At 45.5% G+C, this 23,821-nt stretch overlaps 2 protein-coding genes across 5 annotated transcripts; both read right to left on the bottom strand.

Annotated features, from left to right (window-relative positions):
- Positions 1-4,870: 4,870 nt before the first annotated feature.
- plekho1a (pleckstrin homology domain containing, family O member 1a) lies at positions 4,871-17,071 on the bottom strand. 4 transcript variants are annotated; one of them, XR_005074370.1, is made up of 11 exons: positions 16,771-17,071; positions 15,145-15,294; positions 12,427-12,567; positions 11,253-11,357; positions 10,989-11,090; positions 10,584-10,904; positions 9,791-9,888; positions 8,567-8,729; positions 8,370-8,482; positions 6,472-8,245; positions 4,871-5,242 (listed from the first exon to the last, which is right to left on the bottom strand). XR_005074370.1 is itself a non-coding variant. In XM_037093846.1 (10 exons), the coding sequence occupies exons 1-10, from the start codon at positions 16,795-16,797 to the stop codon at positions 7,429-7,431; spliced, it is 2,037 nt and encodes a 678-aa protein (XP_036949741.1). In that variant the 5' UTR covers positions 16,798-17,071; the 3' UTR covers positions 4,871-7,428. The 4 variants fall into 4 exon arrangements, 2 of the variants coding, with proteins under 2 accessions (XP_036949741.1, XP_036949743.1); XR_005074371.1 differs by lacking the exon at positions 4,871-5,242 and adding an exon at positions 5,375-5,410; XM_037093846.1 differs by having other exon boundaries at positions 4,871-8,245.
- A 673-nt stretch (positions 17,072-17,744) lies between these two features.
- Positions 17,745-23,224, bottom strand: vps45 (vacuolar protein sorting 45 homolog). The gene is made up of 15 exons (XM_037093856.1): positions 22,958-23,224; positions 22,504-22,638; positions 22,360-22,420; positions 21,959-22,038; positions 21,522-21,590; positions 20,778-20,915; positions 20,578-20,688; positions 20,233-20,367; positions 19,808-19,921; positions 19,527-19,694; positions 18,945-19,103; positions 18,706-18,813; positions 18,491-18,612; positions 18,068-18,199; positions 17,745-17,987 (listed from the first exon to the last, which is right to left on the bottom strand). Exons 1-15 carry the CDS (start codon positions 23,048-23,050, stop codon positions 17,903-17,905), a joined length of 1,710 nt encoding a protein of 569 aa, XP_036949751.1. The 5' UTR covers positions 23,051-23,224; the 3' UTR covers positions 17,745-17,902.
- Between the last annotated feature and the right edge of the window lie 597 nt (positions 23,225-23,821).

The following is a 23,821-nucleotide window of genomic DNA, read 5'->3' as shown; positions in this document are numbered from 1 at the left end:
TGTTTGTTTCTCAGGCAACAATCATGTGACCACTTGTCAGTAAACAAACACTGACAGCAGCTTCACTCCTGCTGCAGACGGTTTAATGGAACAACTCTAATAAGACGACCTGACTCACCTGGTCACTTCCTGCCAGGAGATGAGAGAGCAAGGAGAGGAAACAAGGAGACAGGATGTGACCTCTGACCTCCTGTCTTCTTCTTCTCCTCTCACTCCAATTTAAACACATCAAATTAGTAAAGTGTCCGTTAATGGAACAGCTGTGAACACGCACGCACGCACGCACACACACACACACACACACACACACACACACACCCTCCTGCTGTCTCAGCCTCCCTGGAGAGTTTCCTGTCTGACAGCAGTCTCATGAGAAAACACACACACACACACACACACAGTGGTCAGATAGATATAGATTATGTAGATCAGCTGTTGTTCAGTGTGTTTACCTTCTATAATAATAATAATAATAATAATCGTGTGTTTCTGGATCATTTTGTCTCGTCTCTGAACAGTTTCAGTGTTTTTCATCATGATACAGAAACTGAACTTGTAGGAGATGAGACTGACTCCGGATCAGTTCTGAATGTTCTGCTGCTTGATCTTGATGTCGATGTGATGATGAAGATCCCTCCAGGTTTCTGTTGATGTACTGACGAGTTCAGGCCCGGCAGCTCGTTCCCTGTTGAGCCTCTGTGGGTTTCTGCTCCGAGGACGGGTCTCCAGAGCTTCCTGTCCTGCTGTCTGTGAGCTGGACGACACGTCTGGTCCATCTTCATCTGGTGGTTCTGCCTCGTTCAGCAGGCTGACGCTGGTTATTCTGTCTTCTCAGAGTCCAACATGTCCATGTACTGTGTGTCTGTGTGGCTGAAGTCACATCACACAGACCTCTGATCACCTGTCCTCTTCCTCTTCCTCTTCCTCCTCCTCCTCCTCTTCCTCCTACTCTTCCTCTTCCTCTTCCTGCGGTCGTGTCTCGTGTATTAGTGATAGTTTCATATTGTCCATGTGTTGCCTCAGGACACGTCAGCAGGAGACATCTTGAGACATGACGAGCTGTTATGATTTTCAGAGTGTCTGTGTTGATATTTAATAAAAACAAAGTGTTAGAAACAGTCGGAGGTCCGACAGACGTGAGCCTGATGCTGTCATGACGTCCAGATGTGCTGAAGGACAGAGAAACATCTGGAGCTGATCCTGATGTGAGACTCAGTCAGTTTGGGAAATGATTTCTGCTGTGTGTGCGTGTGTGTGTGTTAGCGTTAGCATGCTGTCCTCATCATGCTGCTGTGTTACCTCTGAAATATTTACACTGTTGGACCAAAAAGCTTTTGGTCGTCATGTTATTTTTATAAGACACAGATACATACACACACACACACACACACACACACACACACACACACACACACACACACACACACACACACACACCATGCTGTTATTGGACTAAAACGCAAGATGGGTTGATGACATCACTCAGTTGTTGATGATGTCACAGTCAACTCGCTCTCGTGTTGATTATCAACGACAAGTATTTTTAGTTCTGTTGCTATGAGAGATTCTCCTCCTCCTCTTCTTCTTCCTCTCCTTCTTCCTCTTCCTCCTCTTCTTCTTCCTCTCCTTCTTCCTCTTCCTCCTCTTCTTCCTCCTCCTTCTCCTTCCTCTTCCTCTTCTTCTTCCTCCTCTCCTTCTTCCTCTTCCTCCTCTTCTTCCTCCTCTCCTTCTTCCTCTTCCTCCTCTTCTTCTTCCTCTCCTTCTTCCTCTTCCTCCTCTTCTTCCTCCTCCTTCTCCTTCCTCTTCCTCTTCTTCTTCCTCTCCTTCTTCCTCTTCCTCCTCTTCTTCCTCCTCCTCTTCTCCTTCCTCTTCTTCTTCCTCTTCCTCCTCTTCTTCCTCCTCCTCTTCCTCCTCTCCCTCTTCTCCTTCCTGACCTCCTCCCTGTTCTGCTGCTCCTCTCTGGGTTGGTCCAGCTGAAGAGGTCGGTGTGTTTACTGGGGAAACTCTTCATGAACCAGCGACGATGTGAGTTTCCAGTTTGACTGTTCGGATCAGAGCTGGAGATAAACTTTATTAAAGTCCAACAAACATTCAGCCAGGACATGAAAATCTGTCTCAGCTTAAACAGGAAGAGATACACAGGAGGAAATATGACAGGAAGTAAAGGAACAGAACAGGAAGGAAGTGGAAACATGAATAACCGAGGTGAGGAAGAGGAGCAGAGGAATAAACGAGGTCGAGGCTTTGAACAGACGCTGCAGGGCTCTGAGTCACAATGAACACAACTATACCATCCCCCAACACACACGCGCGCACACACACACACACACACACACACACACACACACACACAGCACTCTGTTGTGTACCAGGTCAGTGTTACAGTTTGTTCTCATTTAAAACAGCCTGGATTATAGTGTGTGTGTGTGCGCCTGTTAATAATATATGTAATATCCCCCCACCACACACACACACACACACACACACACACACTCCTCCACGAATAGCTAAAACAGCGAGCATGATGACACACAGAGAGAGAGAATCAGTGTAAATAATTTATCGGCCTGATGAACAAGAATCAGCTGCAGTGTTCATCAGAACATAACCCAGTTATCACACACGCACACACACACACACACACACACACACTGGACTTCACCCCACATGTAGACAGAACCACAGAACCTCCAGGCGGCGCCACTTGATGAAGCTGAGATTTAATTATTAAAACGCGTCATTTAAACAGGATGTAAACGGACCGACAGAAACTCTGCTCCTCTCTCAGCTCTCCGGATCAGAACAGAACCTGATGATACTGCTGGTGTTTGTTGCTCCTGGAGGTCTGGATCCGTCCTGGAGGCTCTGAGCAGCTGAGCAGCATCTTTACATTGAACAATGTGCTTCCTGTTTGTGTCCTGAGGTTTGTCCGAACATGAAGTTTGTCCTCAGTCAAGACGAACTTCAAAACAAATGTCTCAACTGGCGAAGACATAGCAAAGTTTGAATCTGTTAGGAAACATCTGCAGCTCGTCCAATCAAGAGGAACCAACAATGCTAACAGGTGTAGCACCACGAGCTAACAACAGTTTCAGAGGTAAATCTTTGTGAATGTGTTTGTTTTATTTCTGTCTGCACATGACAAAATGTGTTTCAGTTGTGTTCACAGCTTCTAATGAGAGAAATATCTGATGCTATGCTAACTGACGTCATGCTGTTAGCACAATGTTGTCGTGTTACTTTAGTGAAATGTGACTAAAAATCTTCCAGATTGAATCTTTAACTAACTGGATCAAGTTACAGGTCAGACGTGTCGACCAACTCCAAACATCCTCTGTTACCCCAGTCAGGTCAGATATTAGCATGCTAACGTTAGCTTCGTCAGGTAGCTGCACCACAGTTCCAGCTGCAGTTAGCGGCTGTAATATTCTGATCTGTATGTGAGAACTGGTCTGAGAGCTACAGCCGGTTTTAATCTGTGAGGACGAGTGCTCACTCTCTGAACACTGACGTTAGCATGAAGCTGAAGAACCGTCGTGTTGTCGGATCAGAACCAGATGACTTCAGGATGAACTGACGTCCAGCTGTGACTCTGGAGGAGAATAAATGTTGAACTGCTCCTATAAGGTGGATCTTCTGATGTGTCGACACACAAACACTGTGTGCATAGAGACAGATGAGTCATTAAGAAATGCTCACACATGCATGCATAACCACACACACACACACACACACACACACACACACACTCTTGTAGAGGTGGAGCTGTGTAATGGAGCGGTGCTGTTTGTCCTGCCCTACATCTGCTCTGCTCTACATTACAGCTCACTGACCTGAGTGTGTGTGTGTGTGTGTGTGTGTGTGTCTTCTCACTCACTGATGAATCCCACTCTGAGGAGTCGACCAATAGCGCAGCAGGATGGATGGATCATGTTCCACATCACTGGACGCCCCTGAACAACGCCGAGCTGTGATTGGACCAAATCATGTTAATACATCATCACGTGAGGCCCAAAAAGACAATTTCCCATAAGCTTACATGGTGATTTATGTTTTGACTGTCCCGTCCTCCGCTAACGTAACGTAACGTAATGTTAATGTACGTGTAACACGAGCATGGCTCTGATATTCATGTTGGTATTGGGCTGTTGGCTCCGTAATGAACTGCTGGTACCATCCGACCACTATGTACTCAACAAAACCAGAACCAGCCTGCTGTTCTGGAGAACTCATCTATAAACGCCACAAGATGGCAGCATCACATCTGAGGTACAGAACAGAAACAGTCACTTAAGTGTTATTAGAAATAAAGGTGAAACATTAAAGAGCTTTTAATTTGAAACAACAACAGGAAGTGTTGAAGCTGAAGAGAAAACATGGCGGCTTCGTGCTAAAGTATTTATCAAGGCCGGTCGCTAACACAAGCCCGCTTCCATTGAGGAAAGATAGAGGTTAGCTAACTAGCTTAGCCTGATGGTCGGTTATTATGACCGGTTCAAACATGAAAGGTCAGCGAGCTACGCTAACTTCCTGTAGCACACAGTGTCAGAGTGAAGAGGCGCGACCAAACATGACGACACGAAGGATGAAAGTTCATGTTCATGTGTGAGACAAACGTCTTTCTGTCCACAACATGTGAACGTGATCGTGTTTCTGTCCGATTGTGTCAATGAGACGAAGATTCGTTCATCTGTTTTCTTCACGCGAGTCAGCCAGAGCGAATCAGGATGAGAAGACAACAAAACAACGACTTCTTTTACTCAAACAAGAAAGGTTCTGCCCATGAGGTGAGGCGGGTCCAACTGTTTCCAGATCTCTCTAGAAATATTTGAGTTTCTTGAAACACAACAGAAAAACTCAGAACAGAAGCTTTTAAATTTGTAGCTTATTTAATTCTTGCATGTGAAAACCAGGTTTGGAAGCTCAAACAGAAAGTAAACCGTGTTTTTGGCTCTGTTTACCCATAATGCATCGCTGTATACAGTAATAATTCACACAACATCATTCAAAAACATCAACATATAAATCTTTAGTTAAATAAATTGAGCATGAAAAGAAAAAAAACATTTACAGTTTTTCATATTGTAACAAAGTGTGGAATCATCAAACAGTCGTGAACGTTTTAAATGTGCAAAAATGTTCAAATAAATAAATAAAAATACATCTTAACAAACATCACAACAGCACAACGAAACAGTGTCGGTGTCTCCCTCTTCTTCTTCTTCTCCTTCTTCTTCTTCTTCTCCCTCTTCTTCTTCTTCTTCTTCTCCTCCTTCTCCTTCTTCTTCTCCCTCTTCTTCTTCTTCTTCTTCTCCTTCTTCTTCTTCTCCTTCTTCTTCTTCTCCTTCTTCTCCTTCTTCTTCTCCCTCTTCTTCTTCTTCTTCTCCTTCTTCTTCTCCTTCTTCTTCTTCTTCAGTAACAAACGTGACGTGACAGTTCATGTGATTATTAAAAGTTACAGAAGCAGCTCAAACGTGACTGAACTGAGATATCTGACTGATACATCAGCTGATCACTGATCAATATGAAATCAGCTCTTCATGTCGTTTATAATGTTTTAAATAAAAGTGCATATTTCACTGCAGTTATTTGAAGATGTTTAGTTTGATCAATCAGATTGAATCTTCTGTTAGTAAACTCTGTGTATACAGTTATTGATCGAATGCTTCGGCACTGTTAACGTGTGAGAAACACGAATGTGATTCTGATCAGCAGATATCAGCTCATTGATACAGAGCCGATCACACAGAGACTCTGTTGACAGCTCAGAAGGTTTTCTTTGGACTGAACAGCAGCCGGGCCGGGTCAGAACCAGACCTCATATGTAAAGTAATGACTGTAAAGCTCAGACTGGACCATCAGAACACGGTGGTTCTGTTGGTGTTGAGTCTCTGTGTGACCAGTCTGAGGTCCTTCTAGTTATTGATTATGATCCTGACTTCACTCTACGTAACATAAAACCACAACACGTTCACTCTCCAGATGTTTTCAGACCAAATGGATCCAGTTCTGGTGCTGAATGGCTTCACAGGGAGTTTGGCTGTGAAACCTTGAAGCGTTTAAAGGTTAAAGTTTAATAAAGTGGACAAAATGTGTGACGCGAGGCGCAGCTGTTAAAGAAGCAGCTTTAAAATGGTTAAAATACTAAAATACTTCTTCAGGATTTGATCCATTTGGTCCGATAATAAAGTCCAAAGGTTAAAGCGTCTTCTGTGTCCAGGTTCCTCTCAGTCGGTCCACTGATCTCTGATCCACCTGTGAAAAGTCTCTTTTTAAAACATAACCTGGTCGTAATTATTCAACAGGGATTTTTTTACGGATTATTTCATGTCTTGTATGAACCAAAGTGTTTATATTTGCTTCTGTTAAACTCTGTGACTCAGTATCAGTCCTCAGATATTCAGCATCAGTCAGGTTTAAAGGTGCAAATTAAATTTAAACTCTGCAGTAAAAAGCAGCACAGAAACACACCTGAGGCCTCGAGCTGCTTCACCTGATGATCTGATGATGATGATTCTCACATGAAACAACATATTGCACAGGAGTGAGAAGAGATCAGAGCCCAGCAGCTGAAGTTCGTCCCAGCAGGTGAATCCAGTCACGCCTTCGGTTCTGATACGAGTTCCACATTATTGCTTTTTCTTTCTCTGTGGTGAAGAATGTTAAACTCCCTGATTCTTTGTAGAGCTCGACGAATGTCTGTCGTCAGCGAGCTGGAGGACAGGACGGAGATACGAGGCTACAACAAAATCACAGACGGTTACAATTCATAAGATATTTTAACAGAAATAAGAAGACGGCAAATAAAACAGATAAAACATTTAAGTTCTTAATAATCAGTGTTGATTTTTGCTGTATCCTTAAAAAGCCGTAGGAAACGCAGTGCTCTTCAGTGCCTTCATGGTCTCATCGTATTGAAAAAGTTCCCGTCGTATAAACGTTGACATCTTTGTTTGGAAAAACGTGATAAACTGTCTTTTCAAACCCCAAAAATCTTCCAAAAAGCTCAGTGTGTAAAAACTCGTCTCTGAAACGGTCAGAGAGGCGTTTCGCTTCACCTTCAGCAGAAAAAGACAAAGAGGAGAAACGTGCAGCACCATCAGCGAAGGTGAAGCGAGCGCCTCTCGTTTCACTCAAACTAACTGTGACATCTGTCACAAACGGAGACTTTGTGGAGTAAACGGCAGCAGAGTGAGAGGGCGTAGTGCACTGCGGAGGATTAAAGTCATTAACCCTCCTGGAAGAACTGTATCGCTGGTTTCAAATCATCCACATCCACTCTTACATGTTCGCGTCCGTCCTGGATTAAAAATCGAAACAAAAGTTAAAACTCCCAAATGATGAATCTGCTTCTGTTGTGCATCAGCATGCTGAACAACGCTGCTACTTTCATTCAGAAAATTCAATAATTCAATAAATATTTGTTCATCAAGGTGTCTCGGACTCGTCGTCGTCCTCGGGTGATGTTGGCGAGGTGGGCGTGTCATCCTCATCTGCTGCTGCAGTTGCCACGGGCGACACGGGCGCCACTGCTGTGGGCGTCATCTTTTCGTAGGTCCTCCTGCGCTGCCGCCGCAGCGTCTGGCTCTGCAGCTCCTTCACCTCCTGCAGGACCTCCTGCGCCTCCTTCCACGATGACACGGCCTCCTCCAGGAGGCGCTCGGCCTCAATGCGCTTGCTCTCCACCTCCAGCTCCTCCTCCGACAGATGGGAGGGAGGCGAGGAGGGTGGAGGTGGAGGCGAGTGATGTTTGTCAGGGGTTTTGGGCAGCGAAGTCTCAAAGGATCCAGAAAGACTTGGGGAGTCCTTCTGACTCAAGCATGGCGACTCCTTGCTGCTCCCCTGAGGAGGGGAGTCTGTCTCGCTGCCTCGTGGTGATTCAGATCCTGTAGGCTGAGAGGAGTCGGATCCTCTGAAACATGGAGGAGAATCAGGTGATTTCTGTGCAGGGGATTCGTTCTTGTTGGAGGAGGAGCTGTACGATCCTTTGAGTTTTGGTGAATGAACTTTGCTGGAGCTCCGAGGAGAGTCGGCAGTCAGACGAGGTGAATCTTTCAGGCGAGGAGAGTCGTTTCCTTTAGCAGCAGGTGAATGTGATCCTCTGGAGCGAGGCGACTCCGTCCCTTTGGAGCGGTTCTTCTTGGCTTTAGGTCGAGGAGACTCCCTCCCTCTCAGACGAGGAGAGTCTTTCCCCCGGAGCCGAGGGGAGTCGCTGCTCCTGCTCCTTGGAGATCCAGACGACCTGCTGAGGAGGACAACGAACATCAAACACTGATTCTGTTTGGCTTCACAGCAACAGTTTTAATCATTGTTTAATTGATTTGTTTATGCAACCAATATTTGGTCTTAGCGGAAATAATAAAACCAACCTGGAGTGAGGCGAGTCGGAGCCCCTGAGGTGATGGAGGCGAGGGGAGTCGACGCCCTTCAGGTAAGGTGAGCTGCCTCCTCGTTCTCTCTCTGCTTTGGCCTTCTGCAGCTCCTGTCAGTCACAACAAGCAACATTAGTTAATGTCACGTTTCCATCAGATTTCCAATTCAAACCAATCAGATGAAGCAACCAGACCTGCAGTCTCATCTCCTCCAGCAGCTCCTGAGCTCTCTGCATCCTCTGGGCGATGAGGCTCTGCAGCTGACCGACCGGCTGAACTGAAGCTCCGCCCCCTGCTTCCTCTTCAGTTGGACAGCGCCGCAGAGCGGAGCGCAATTCAGAGCGAATCATCGCCGGTCTGACGAAGGGAAGGAAGATCAGGGTAAAGACTTGAATTGGTAAATGGACTGTTCTCATATCGAGCTCTTCTAGTCTGAGCAGCAGCTCAAAGTCTGCGTTCGCACACTGACGGGTTGCACAGGTTCGATGGAACGATGATCTCCATTCATACGCAGTCACACACTGGTAGCAAGTCGGGGTTCAGTGTCTTCCCCAAGACCAGTTTGACACGTAGCTTGCAGGGAGGGAATCGAACCATCGCTCGACCTCCACAGCAGGTCCACCTCATGGCATTCATTACCTGCCGACTGTGTGACCTGCATCTCCGCAAAAACTGCTCAGGAATAACCCGACAAACTGAAGGCAAGAAGGCTTCTAAATTCCCCAGATCCAAATCCCATCAAACATCCATGGGATGTGCCTGAACAAGTCCGATCCGCAGAGGGCCGACCTGACAGCCCACAGGACTCCATGACGGGTCAGAGGCTGTGCGTGGTCGGCCTCCGTGGATCTGAACTGTTGTTTCATGTACAGTGCTGCAGGACACATTGTTCTGCTCGGAGGGACTTTACCATAAGGGATGGAATTTGGGGTTCTGTGGTGTTTGGACCAGTGACGCGATTCAAGGGGTATCCAAATGAATGCCTGGCTCCAAGGCTTCCCAGCAGAACACTGCATCCTAATACGATCAGTGTCAACCTTTAATGATGCAGCTGGTGAGAGTCTGGTCCATCTTATCCTCAAGAGCAACATCTAAGAAACTTAAACCTCTTTATAAGTGGATTAATGCAGACTGGCCAGTCCACAGTCCAAACTTTTAGTAATTACCAAACGTGAGATTGTGGATCAAGTGGCATAGACAGCGGGTCCATTGAACCTTTATATTTCTTGTGAATCCCATAATGCATCAGTAGGGAGAGTTGTAAAAACTGTACTCAGAGAAGAGTTGCCTCAGGACAAATAATACATGTGACTGCATGTCGTTTGGAATGAATTTGATTTGAAAGCTGCTGATTTGTTAGATGAACGGCCGAGTTATTACATTTGATTTACTCAGGTGTTAATCAGGTGACGGTGTACCTGGAAGAGAGGACTTCATCCATGGAGGCACAGCGACTCCGGCCCTGCAAGCTGAACCTCTTCCCTGGCTGCGGCGTTCGAGACTGAGCCTGAAGGACCTGAAAGGTGAGACCAAGGAAAAGTTGTTCATCAATGACTGCAGAACAGAAAACGATAGCAGCTCGGGTCGTTGAGAGGACAAATCTGCTTTCCAGTGTCTGTTTATTATTATTCCAACAACCTGAAACAACAGTAAGTGTCCAGAATATTCTCCGGAAGAACCTCGAAGGTTCTGCACGCTCAGAAAATTCATCGTGAACAGAACACCAACAGACGGACACGAGAGTCACACTGAACAACGTAAAGCTTCATGAACATGTTCATCAGCGAGCTCCGAGAGGAGGAGGAGGCGCTCAGCATCACCTGTTATAACAAGTGTTATCTGAGACTGGACCGGACCGGTGCTGACTCACTTCATATCCACAGTAAATGTAAATTGTTCTCGTTCTCGGGGAGAACAGAACTTGTCATTCAAAAGACTCTTTTCTTGATCCATTCTGCTGGTGGAAGATCGTTTCTGCTGCTTCATCGCTGCCTGATGTCCCAAACTACGGGGCGGGCCGAGGGTCATGATGTGCGTGTGTCAGAAAAATAAAATGGCATTAAGATGAATTGTTGTTGTTGTCAGTTGAGTTGAGTCTTCGGTCTCTTGTGCAAAACTTATTAATTATGACTATTAATAATATATAATGTCACAATGAGGGATGGTCACAAGCTTTGATCCACACGGATCAGGATGTTTAAGTTTCCCAACCTGGACTTGCTGGGTCTTTGGGACCTTGGAGGCCTCCAGGCTCGAGTGTTTGCCCCAGGACCGTTCACTCCCCCTGGGCAGACTGCCGGTCTTCACTTTGGGCTCCTTGGAGGTCATCCGGAGCTTTGACACGTCGGTGTCGGCTCGCTGACGAACTCCAACCCCCTGAGATCCGGCCATCGCTACCTGTCCACAGGATCCCCCCCCTTGCAGGTCAGCCTGGAAGCTGTTCTCCCAGGAGTCGCAGTCGTAGTCCGGAGAGAAACCGTCCTCTTCAGCGACCAGGTCGAGGGTCAGCATGCCGTGGGAAGACGTGGACGCCTGGGGGACGATCATAAACAACATGGTGTAGCACAGATAATGTAAAAGGTGTCACGTGTTAAAAGATATAAAAGATGTTCGTACCACGGCCATGAGGTGTCCTCTGGTCGGCAGCCGGCGGCCATGAGGGATCTTGGCCCGGTCTCTGGTGGGATGAACCAGAACACTGTCCTCCTCGATGGTCACCTGGACCGACACAAACAAACATCCAGGAGGGTTTTATTACACTCAGTTCAGCCTCAAACTATAAACTGAACATCATTCATCATCAGAACTGTCAGATAAATACGACACAGATCATGTCAGTCAATGATTATTAACATTTTACAGTAAACCAACTACCCATACCTCGTCTAAAATGCGGTTCTTGGCCTTGATGATTGCCACGTTGAAGGCATTTACCCACGATTCCTTCTCCTCAGGACTCACCGCCAGAAACACGAGGTTGGGAACCTGCAAGAAGAACAGAACTTTACTCTGCTGGGTTTCCAATAAACTGTGGATCCAGAACTTCTGACCCATCTGAGCTGTTTGAACCTTCGAGGGTCAACAGATCTTCAAAGTATCTCAAGCTGCTGTGAGGATTTTAAACTTAATGTCTAAAAGTTTTTCTGTAGCTGTAATAAAGATAACGTAGCTAGCTAGTGTGGCTACACAGCTACAGCTGGTGTCACTCCTGAAGCTGAAGGAGTTAAATTTCATTGGTGTAGTTATTATAATAATAAAGATAACGTGAGTAAACTGTGTTGCTATATTTACTGTAGCTGGTGTAATTACACTTTGTTAGCGTAGCTGGTGCGGCTAATGTTAAGTGTTAAGTTTCAGCTGCTCTGAAGAAACTACGATAAATAATCGTTTTTGATGTTTGTGTTCTGTCGGTGTGTTTAGTTCACTGGAGTCACTGAGACACAGTTTTCAAGTTTAGTGTAGCTGTTTGTATGTTGATTATTGATCCTCAGAACAGAAGTAAGTTTGTTGTGGTGTTATGGTTCTGGTAGAACTGGGCCACAGAACCCCAACTGATATTAATATAAACTAACCAACTCCAGTTTAAACCAGCTCAGTCTGACCAGCATGTTACTAATGAACTGGATCTGTGTTCTGTTCTGCTCTCGGGCCTGAACGTCTGCGATGTGCTGCAGCCGGGAGGCAGCGAGACGGGCCGACATGTGTTGGACTCTGCAGGGATTATTCTGCTGGGCCTCGTCCTCTGGCGGACTAATGGGATTCTGAGGATTAAACCTTTTCAGAGGGGAAGAAAAAACCACAGGGCTCAGCCAATCACAGCTGCCGAGGCAGTGAGGGGGAAATAAGATCTAATCCACCAATCCTGAGAGGGATGGAGGAGGAAAATCCACCAATCACATGACGGTGTGAGTCGGGTGGGGCAGAGGGCGGAGCCGAGTAATCTCTGAGGTCAGAGGACGGACAGACGGGGGGGCTCTGTGTGACTCTGATCGCTCCGTGACATCATCGCCCCTCTCAGGTGACTCCAGGTGTTCCAGGTGTGTTCTGGACTCACAGTGTTCCCGGGCCGGCGGCAGCGCAGCACAGTGAAGCGGCTGTGGTTCTTCTTACTGCGACTCTTTGCTTTCCTCAGCTCCTCCGAGCGCTCGTAGTCGGCCAGGTCGAACACCTCCTGAGCTTTACGCTCGTCTCTCACCTGCGCACACACACACACACACACACACACACACACACACACGTTAGAATGTTTGAATCAAACTGACGCCTGACAGGCAGCCTGACCAATCAGAGAGCAGGATCCTCAGTACTGTTTACTCCATTACATTTATATGACAGCTTTAGTTACTTTACAGTAGTTCAATTCACAAACCTCAAGAAAACTTTATCAGTAAGAAGTTTTGTAATGATTCGACAGACTGCTCCGAGTTCGTTTACTATATAAACTATATTTAAATATTTACACATATATGTGTAAATATACATATATTAGCATATATATATGTAACTATATAAATATATATGTGTAACTATATAAATATATATATATGTAACTATATAAATATATATATATGTAACTATATAAATATATATATGTAACTATATAAATATATATGTGTAACTATATAAATATATATGTGTAACTATATAAATATATATATGTAACTATATAAATATATATATGTAACTATATAAATATATATATGTAACTATATAAATATATATATGTGCTGCTGAGAGGACGAGTCAGAGTCTCATCATGTCGCTCCTGCACATCAAACTGTCCCTTTAATGTGAACATTAACACAACAAAGGTCACACACACACACACACACACACACACACACACACACACACACACTGAGTTAAATCCAGATTAATGCCAATAAACAGCTGTGAAACCTATTGATCAGTGTGTGTGTGTGTGTGTGTGTGTGTGTGTGTGTGTGTGTGTGTGTGTTTGAATCCCTCTGGACTGAATCAGTTGTGTGTTCACACTAATGAGGTCACACAGGGTCTGTGTGTGTGTGTGTGTGTGTGTGTGTGTGTGTGTGTGTCACGTGTAGCTGCTGGTGCTGTTGTTGACAGTCGATATCAGTGTGGATGTGATCAATACGAGCTGCAGACACAAACACAACATGAGCTCCAAACACAAACAGCAGAAGAAGAAACAGTCAGAACGTGTCTGATCAAAGAAGAAGAAGAAGAAGAAGAAGAAGAAGAAGAAGAAGAAGAAGAAGACATGAAGTTGTGGAGTTAAAGGAACAGTTCAGGTGTTTGTGTGTTTTCAGAACCAGCTGAGTGAAGTTCTGCTGACAGACACAGTAGTTCACTGAGACCCGATCAACAAGATTTTGGGGTCAGAGGAGAAACCAGGACCAGGACCAGGACCAGGACCAGAACCAGGACTTGGATCATTTCCACTTCACTTCCTGTTTGTGATGAAGAAACGATCACATGGTGATCACAAGGTCGACTGTCATGTCTCTCACCAGAGACACTGTAAGAATTGATTAGTCTATAATCTGTAATCCATAATCTATAATCTATAATGTGCCACAGAGACGAGGTGAACAGAAACATCCTGCAGGCTGAATTCAGCACAAACACACACACACACACACACACACACACACACACACACACACACAGACACACACACACACAGGAGGAACGATCTCAAACTGTTCCTGTGTTCTTCTCCTCTTTATGTTCATGTGACTCACGTTTATATAACCGTCCTGACAGCAGAGACTCACCGAGTGACGTCAGATCAACAGACACACAAAAGAGTCCAGACTGACTCACAACCGCAGCGTCACGATATCACTGATCCTCCATCAGCTCTCAGACACTCGGAGCAGATTCACAGGAAGGAATCAGAACCAAGAACTGATCATCTGAACTGTGACGCTCCAGAAGAACTTCCCTGATCCACAACAAACAGTTTGAAAATGTTTCAGTAAAAACACGTTCTGTCACCACAGAGTTCTGATGGTTCTGAGGTCATTCAGAAGGTCCGAGGATGAACTGTGATGTCAGGATGTTCTGATCCGGAACAGAGGCTGGACATCGTGTTCCTGCAGAACTCTGAGAGGTTACAGGCAGAACTAAAGTGTTTTGACTCAGCAGAACATTCAGAGTGGTCCGTTTCATAACAGCCTGTTATATAAGACCCAGTCAGCCTGAACACTCAGCACACCTGCTGCACACCTGAGCTGTGAGGCGTTCAGGGACCTCTGTGTGTGTGTGTGTGTGAGGTCACACAGCAGATCATGATCACATCTCTCTCTCCTGTTAACTCTAAATGTCTCTCGGCCGCTCGACATTTAGTCTTTACAGACATCACTGTGACATCACAGGTCACATGACATCACAGGTCAGTTGACACGACATACTGACCTCTCTGTCTGACTCGGCGATGTTCAGAACCGACTCAACATCATCAGAGCTGAACACGTCTTACGGTGCAGAGCTGACACCTGGTTCTGTCTCATCAGGTGTGTACAGGTGTGTACAGCACACACAGATCTGAACAGAACCTTCTCGTTCTGACACCAGACAGCTGCTGACACTCTGAGCCAAAGGACCTGCCACAAATTTACCCACAATCCTCTCTGTGCTGTCCAACGCACTGACATCAGCTCAGTCAGTCTGTTCTCCTTCGAGGTTTCATGACCTTCAACATCTCAGTGTTTGTCCAACAGAACCTCCTCGGCCCGAAGACAACGTGAGTGACTTGTTAATGTATATTATATAATCTGAAGGTTCTGACCTCCTTGTCGGAGATGTAGAGCCGGTCTCCTCTCAGAACCACGTAGCGGTTCCGCCACAGCTCTCTGAAGATTCCTCGGCCACAGAACTTCCTGATCCAGCCCGCCTTCTCCGGCTGCTGGGCGGCCTGCTGACCCGAGTCCTGAACGCCCTGAAACACCCACAGTACACAGACAGAGAGGGGTCAGAGAGAGACCACCGGGCCAGGACAGCACCAGAACCAGAACCAAAACAGATAAAAGATCCAACAAAGGGACGACACATGGAGAAGAAGAAGAAGAAGAAGAAGAAGAAGATGAGGAGGATGAAGATGAAGATGAGGAGGAGGAGGAGGAGGCAGGTCAGACTGACCCAGTTTCATTACGTAACACCAACGAAGAAGAAAACAGCTGGCGAGTTTAAATCTGTGACGCAGGAAGTTCACAGAAGGATTTACTGCAAAAACATTCAGCTGGGTTCTTTTAAAGTGTATTGATTATGTATTTGAATATGTTGATTATATATGAGTTTATTGATTATATATTTGAATGTATTGATTATGTATTTGAGTGTCACTGTGCTGACCCGTGAGGTTCTGCTCGGCTCAGCACTCGGAGCTTCTCAGTTCTCTGACGATGCTCCGGCTCGTTACTCTGATTATCTTCACACTTTAAAAAGTATCCTGATACAGTTACTGATTTTTACAGAATGGAGTCAGTAACATAATCCAAGTGTCTCAATATTTAAGTAACTTGATTACTTCCTGTTACTTCTTTACCTTAAAGCTTCCGTTTGTTTTTAAATTACTTTTAATTTCATGACTTTTCCTCGCAGCAGTTCTTTGTAATTTAAAAAAAACAAGTTTTATTATAAAACATGTTTTCAGTGTGTTTAATTAAATGAACACATGTTTAATTGGTTAAATAAAAGAGACTGAAAATCATTAATAAATGTTTTAATAAATAATAACGAGCTCTGATCTCATTATTAATCTAAACATCTATGTTTCTTCTAATCCAAAGAAGTCTAAGAAGTATAATAATAATAATAATAATAATAGTAATAATAATAATAATAATAATAATAATAATATCAATAATAATAACGTTATTGTTATTACTATTATTATTAATAATAATATCAATAATAATAACGTTATTGTTATTATTGTTAATAATAATAATAATAATAATAATAATAACATCAATAATAATAACGTTATTGTTATTACTATTATTATTATTATTAATAATAATAATAATAATAATAATAATAATAATAATAATAATAATAATAACGTTATTGTTATTATTGTTAATAATAATAATAATAATAATAATAATCGTTTCCTGTCTCAGGTGAACAGGTGTAACTCTCCTCTCAGCTGCTGCTCCTTCACACCTCAACATGATGTTTAAATGTTTAAATGTATATACACAACATGTTGATGACGTCAGCTCGATCCTCCATTAAAGGAACATTCCGCGGGCTGGAGAGCTGATCTCAGGTCTGATGTGAATGAAACATGAAGATGGATTCAGTGATGTGATCTGATGTGAACTGATCTCAGTTCAGTCAGTGTCACACATGAAGATGAAGATCAGACAGTTCTAATCATCATCACATAAACGGTTCGGTTCGGTCCTACCCGTCTGCCCGGCTGGCTCTTCTTCATCCTCCCTCTCCTCCGGTCCGCTCCGGTCCGCTCCGGGCTCACAGTACAATCACACCGACGGACTGGAGGTTCGGCCCGGTCCGGCGGGAGGTTCGACCTGGCCCCGGTGGCTCAGTGTTGGTTCGGTCCTGGTGTCGGCGTCCGTCAGTCCGCCCGGTTCTTCTTCTTCTTCTTCTTCTTCTTCAGCTCCGCGTCTGTTGTCTGAACCGCGGCAGCATCCTCCCCGTCTGTGTGTGTGTGTGTGTGTGTGTGTGTGTGTGTGGAGGCAGATGCTCTCTCTCTCTCAACACACACACGCGCACGCGGTCTCACATGCACGGTAGCCTACATTCCGCTGAATGGAGCCCGACAGCGCCACCTGGTGACACACACACGCACACACACACAGCTCGAACAAAGACTATCGATCTCACGGTGATCAACACTGGGAAAGATGGTGCGTTCAGGTGCAGTGGGACTTGAAGTGTCGGATCTGACGTCACCGGAGTGGGCGTGGTCTACATAATGAAGCTTTGTAACCCAAAGTGAACATTTAATGTATCCCATTATATTTAATGAACAATATATTGATTCACTTGAGTATTGATCACGCTGTGTCATCGTCCTTGTCAGTTTATTCATAAATACTTTATAGTTTATTACTATATACTATAAGTTTATAGTAGTCGTCTTGGTGCTGACTGTGTGCTGGTGCTGTCGGGTTCTTCACTGGACCGGGCTGGACTGAGTTCTGTACAGAGACTCTGAGGATCATTGATGACGTGTTCCTTCAGTCTGTTCAGATCTCAGTAAATACAAACAGGCAACACGTTTGACTGCAGATTATTAAACATGATGAAGATTTATATACTCCAGTTAATATAATGTAATAACAACATAATGTCACCTTCAGGTTCATCATGTGACCAGCAGATTCCTTCTATTTAACATTCAGTCTGAAACAAGCAGCAGGTCTTTATCGTTTTATTTCGACTTAAACATTCAGACACATTAAAGGAACATTACACTTCATCCACAGAGTCACTGGAACAAACACACAAACAAACATGGCCGCCGCCTCAGAGACACTCAGAGGGAATGTTGTTTTTTTGTCTCCGAGAGCGCTTCAGCGTCTGTTTCCATGGCGACCACTTCCTCCTGGTGCTCTGTCGCTGCTGTGACCCGTCGCTGACATCACTTCCTCCAGGAAACTGAAAGAAGGAGACACAGCCGGACGTCACTCAGAGACAAACACCAAACTGTTTACTGCGTGTGTGTGTGTGTGTGAGACCTCTTGGTGTTGTGGATGCTGCTTCCTCCCAGGACGATCCGGACTCCAGGTGTGCTGCGGTTCAGGTTGTAGACGGTCAGAGCTTCTTCATACGTCGCTCCACCAATCATAAACACGATGATGTCCTGCGGCCTGAAACAGATAGACGCCATGTTTTTATAAACATGTCTATATATACTTTAGACACAGAAGCAGACAGGCTGGTACAGACATGCTGCCACAAACTGACACTTTTTACAAGGAGACAAACAACTTCAGCTGAAACATTTAATGCTGAATTTACAACAAGGACACAATGAGTCAGAATCTGTCAGAGACACAGTTTCACTACGTTATAAAGTTTGTTTTAACTCAACAACTCTTAAAATCACCACATTTGTCAATGGAGTCTGGTGCTGCTGTGGTTGAAGCGGACTGTGTTACCTGTCTCTGAGGCTGCTGGCTCCCAGGTACGGGAACTGACTGTCCTTCAGTCGACCTTTAATCAGCTGATCCAGAGTGTCGTGGAGGAGCGGCTGGTGCTGAGCGTACACGTTCTCCACACCCTGAACACAAACAATACATCAGAACTGACTTTAGAGCCTGCAGGTGTGTGTGTGTGTGTGGGTGCGTGTGTGTGTGTGTGTGTGCGTATTTACTGAGAGGCCTTTGAAGAACTGTTTGGTGATGGCGACAGCATCTGTTGGCGTGATGAGGTCACTTCCTCTGACTCTCTTCCCTCCATACTCCACCACTGACTTCACCATCTGCAATCACACACACACACACACACACACACACACACACACACACACACACACACACACACATCACATCACAAATCTGAACCTGTGTCTTTGGTCCAATCAGAGCTGAGTGCGTGTGACGACATCATTACCCTGCGGTGGCGTTCGGACACTCCCCTCCGGCTCAGCTCATCCATCAGAGCCGGGAGGATGCTGCTGCTGTGGCGCTCATATCTCAGAGCGTACAGCATGACGAGCCGGACGGCGTCGAGCTCCGACAGACGAGGATTCTGCAGCAGCCGGCGGACGCTCTGAAACAGGAAGTACAGACACGGTGAGACGCAGACACACCTGCTGGTCCTCGACCAGGTTTCAGGCTGAGCATTAAATCATCAGAACAAACTTCTGTGCAGTTAATTGTTCATCATCCTGTCACATTCCCTCTGACGTAACTACAACGTCATGTGTTCTGTCCTGTAGTTACAGCTGTTCACCTGCTGGGGCAGAGCAGTGTTCACCTGCTGGGGCAGAGCAGTGTTTACCTGCTGGGGCAGAGCAGTGTTCACCTGCTGGGGCAGAGCAGTGTTCACCTGCTGGGGCAGAGCAGTGTTTACCTGCTGGGGCAGAGCAGTGTTCACCTGCTGGGGCAGAGCAGTGTTTACCTGCTGGGGCAGAGCAGTGTTTACCTGCTGGGGCAGAGCAGTGTTTACCTGCTGGGGCAGAGCAGTGTTTACCTGCTGGGCGTTGGAGTGGTCGTTCTGACAGGCCAGCTCCTGCTCCAGCTCCGACACCTCCATCAGCTGACGCTCCGACACCAGCCGAGACAACTCGCCCACTACCGTCACATGTTTGGACACGGTGCCCGACATCTTCTTAAACTGAGGGTAGTTATCTACGAAGGCCTGCAGTGAGACAGACGACCGTCAGAAAGACACAGAGAGAGTGAGACAGATTCAGGACACGGTGAACAAGAAACATCTGTGGATTTCAACCAGCAACTCTCCGTCTGTCTGACCTTCATATCAGAGATGGACTCCAGCTTCTGTTGTCCTTTGGGTCTTTTCTTCTGGAAATCTTCCATCAGGTTTTTAATGTTGGTGCCGATTTCCCCAAAGTTCAAGTACAAGTTCTGACACACACACACACACACACACACACACACACACACACACACACACACGTCAAATTAATCATTTTTCTTTTTCTTTTGATTAAACATGTTTTTTGACGGCTCCAACCCGTTCAGCGTTAGCAGGCTGATGCTAAGCTAGCCGCAGGCTAATTCTAAACTAGACCTGTCATCTTCGGATACAAGGAGGCGATGTAGAGTGAAAAATTAGCTTTTGATTGATTTTAAATTGAGGATGAGATTGTGACATTCTCCGTCAGCTATCAGCATGAAGCAGTCCGTCAGAAACACGGCGTCCTGCTGAGACTCACGTTGGCGTAGAACTCGTCGTTCTCCGCAGAGAGAACCACCTCCCTCAGGTCTTTACTGATCCCCGGCACTCTGGACAGGTCGATCCTGTTGTTGTTGAGACCGAGCAGCTCGTGGACCATCGCCTGGTAGGTCCACTATGGGACCACACACACACACACACACACACACACACACACACACACACACACATCACATTAAATATTCACATCCCACATCCCATCCCATGCAGTAAAACTATAAACATGGAGTCTTGACAGTAGCCATATGTAACCACTGCATTTATCTTCTCATTAACAGTCTGAAAACCTGATGATGTCACTGTGTAGAGCGCTGTGATTGGGCACCTGGTTGAGCAGCGGTGTGATGGCGTCATCACTGCGGTCGAGGATCAGCAGCAGAGGAGGAACTTCGGTCTTCCTGAAGTCGAACAGCTCGTACTCCTTGGTGATGATTTGCTGGCGGAGAGAAGAAATGTTTTAGAGGTGAACGTGAACGCAGCCATGAACTCAGGTGACGTGTGATGAGAGTCTGTTCCCATGGAAACCTTGACGCTTTCGCCGAGACGTTTGGACATATCGGAGGACAGCTGATAGCGGATCATCGGACACTTCTTCAGAGCCAGTAGGACGGAGGTCAGACCCTGAGTGCAGCGAGACAACATGGAGGACTCCCAGCTCCGCCCCTGAAACACACACACACACCGTCACACCTCCACCCAGACGGTTCGTGATGCTCAGAGCCCCAAAGAATACCCCTGAACAAAGTCTCGTTCCAGAAGTCCTGACCCGGATACTCGAGACATCCACAGAACTTCTTATGAGCAGATTCATGAAGGAACTATTTTCCTTCTGTATCACAGCGCAGAGGCAAGTGTTCGTCTAGCGATCAGCTGGAGGTCAAAGGTCACTGCTCAGCCATTATTGTTCACATCCTGCCCAACACCAACGCCTCCTCAGGAGATGAACGATTCATTCTGTCTGACAGAAAATAGTTCCTACATGAAACTGATCTCAAGCTCTGTGAGTCATCTTCAGTCACCGGGTCAGCGCTGCTGAGAAGATCAGAACTCCCACTAGAACTATCTGGATCTGTTATATCACATGATCAGAGGAGAAATATGTGTTTTTCATTTTGGGGAAAGCTTTAATTACTCGTCTGTGCTGGAAGACAACTGACACAAACTCAGTGGATTCAGACGGTCCGCTCACAAACTGGTCCGGACTCAACTGGTCCGGACTCAGTACACGTCTTGTTAACCTGCTGTGAACGACAGGTTGTGTTTTCTCACCCTGGCAACTCCGTGCAGGTTCAGAGAGAACAGGTGAGGATTCACAGCAATGAAGTCTCCGTAGAACTCCTGCAGAGACACGACAGAGAGAGAACATGAGGAACATGAAGAACACGAGGAACTTGAGGAACATGAATCTAACTTCATGTCTTCATGTTTGACTGATGAATGGAACATGTGACTGACTTCTTCTTCACCTCTTTATTTTACTGTTAATCAACACATAAACTAGTTTGTTAGTACTTGAAGCATTTGTTCACAAACAGATCCAAGACCTTTAAACTTTATCAACAAAGACACAAAACTGTTTTCATTTAGCTAAGAGTGTGTGTGTGTGTGTGTGTGTGTGTGTGTGTGTGTGTGTGTGTGTGTGTCTGTCTGTCTGTCTGTCTGTCTGTCTGTCTGTCTGTTTCAGGCAGGTCACACCTGAGACTCACCTGAACTTCAGCCACCACTTCCTGTTCATCAGCCTCAGCCAGAGCTTTGATCTCACTCTTACTGATCACATTACTGAAGTCTGAAACACACCCACCCCGACACACACACACACACACACACACACACACACTGCAGTCAGAGGATGATGAACACTAATGATAATATTTGACGATGACATCATCAGCACTGTGTAACGAGGAACAGCTTTGGACTACAGCTTGTTGCAGTTTTTAGCCTCTGCTACATTTAGAGACATTACTAGTGAGCTGAATTAGCCATTAGCACTTCCTGTTAGCATGTTCTGATGGCTGCTCAGACTGACGTCACTGGATCACTGTGGTTCTGAAGAAGAGTTAGAAACATGCAGATTCTCAGGAAAGTTCTGAACTATGAGTCTTACAGATGAAGTAGACGCTGTACTTTGGTCTCCGCAGCTCCTGGATCAGATGCTCCACGTTCTCCTGCACACACAGACAAACAAACACCTTCAGTCACAATCATCGTTATCATGAACGATCCAAAAGTGAGCGGGCCGGTTCTGAACCTTTGTGGGTCGCAGGAAGCAGATGGCCTTCAGGTGCTTCATGTTGTCTCTGCTCTGAGAGTCGATGCGTTCAAACAGGTAGACCTCCTTCTGCAGGATCTCTGACTGAGTGTACACCACGCTGACGATGCTGGTCTGCACACACACACACACACACACACACACACACACACACACACACACACACACACACACACACACACAGTCATGATCAGGTGGTTCACTGCAGCACCTGCCCGCCAGTCTTCTTCTTCTTCTTCTCTGTGTTTGTTGGCACATTGTTCACCTTAAAGGTTCTAAGCAGCTCCTGCAGTCTGTAGCCTGCTCCACCCTGCAGCTCTGACTGCACTCAGTAACCAACTACAGACAGAAACTAACTACTGACAGTAACTAAGCGGTCAGTAACTAGTTACTCTCAGTAACTAAGCGGTCGGAGTACTCTCCGGTCTCTCACCGTCTCCTTGTCCATGAGCAGAACCTTCATTCCGGGCCCGCTGTTCTCGATCATCTTGGAGATGTACTGCTTCACCGCAAGCGTCACGTTCATGATGACGACGCAAAGTAAACAACAACAACAACAACAACAACAACACAACAGATAGCAGATAACAGCTAACAGCAGCTGTGAGGTTTTGTTCGTCTGCTTAGGAGGAAGATCAGCTGAGCTGCTGCGACAACACAGGCTTCCTTCCGGGTCTGTGGCGTCATCACGTGACGTAAACAGCGCTGCGTCAGCACGTAGCTTAGCTTGTCTCCTCATTTGTTGACTTAAAATAATAAAAGGACACTTAATACAGGAGGAAACCTTCAGAGGGTGACGTCATGTTTATTCTAATTAATTATCTTTATTATTATCGATGTATTATTTTATCAAACACGTGTTTTATGTTGTAAAACAGTTGATTTAAATGTATTTATGAACAAATTATTATTATTATTATTATTATTATTATTATCATATGTGACAATATACAGTAATTAATACAAGCAGGGATCAATGAGAGGACTACAGCAGCTTCACACCATAGACACGGTACCACAGAACTTTAACAGTCATCTGATGACCCAGAACCAGATCAGAGGTTCAGAGGTTCACGGACCATCATGTGTTGGACGTGTGGAGGACTCAACATCAAACAGATTATTATGACTTTAAATAAGATCTGTATCGGAACATAATGACAACAAACAAACAAACAACAAACTGTGTCAGTTCACAGTCAGTTCATTAAATTACTTGCTGTAACTGCTATATCTTGAAATGCTAACTCACCAGCTAGCTGTAGCTTTAACATTGTTATATCTGTGTTCTGATCCG

Source organism: Acanthopagrus latus, chromosome 3, assembly GCF_904848185.1.
Source record: "Acanthopagrus latus isolate v.2019 chromosome 3, fAcaLat1.1, whole genome shotgun sequence".
NCBI classification, from domain to species: Eukaryota; Metazoa; Chordata; class Actinopteri; order Spariformes; family Sparidae; genus Acanthopagrus; species Acanthopagrus latus.
The sequence above is the reverse complement of the archived record's forward strand: the minus strand, read 5'-3'. Positions and strand labels throughout refer to the sequence as shown.

Bases quoted from the DNA above. Each gene is read 5' to 3' on its own strand.
- plekho1a (XM_037093846.1), bottom strand. From the start codon at position 16,797: ATGAAGAAGAGCCAGCCGGGCAGACGG. The intron at 8,730-9,790 runs GTACACCGTCAC...TCCCTTCGTCAG, and splicing joins GATGAAGTCCTCTCTTCCAG to ACCGGCGATGATTCGCTCTG. The intron at 8,483-8,566 runs GTCTGGTTGCTT...TGTGACTGACAG, and splicing joins TGGAGGAGATGAGACTGCAG to GAGCTGCAGAAGGCCAAAGC.
- vps45 (XM_037093856.1), bottom strand. From the start codon at position 23,050: ATGAACGTGACGCTTGCGGTGAAGCAGTACATCTCCAAGATGATCGAG. The intron at 20,689-20,777 runs GTTTCCATGGGA...TCTCTCCGCCAG, and splicing joins GTCTCGGCGAAAGCGTCAAG to CAAATCATCACCAAGGAGTA. The intron at 17,988-18,067 runs GTCTCACACACA...TCCTTCTTTCAG, and splicing joins AGCATCCACAACACCAAGAG to TTTCCTGGAGGAAGTGATGT.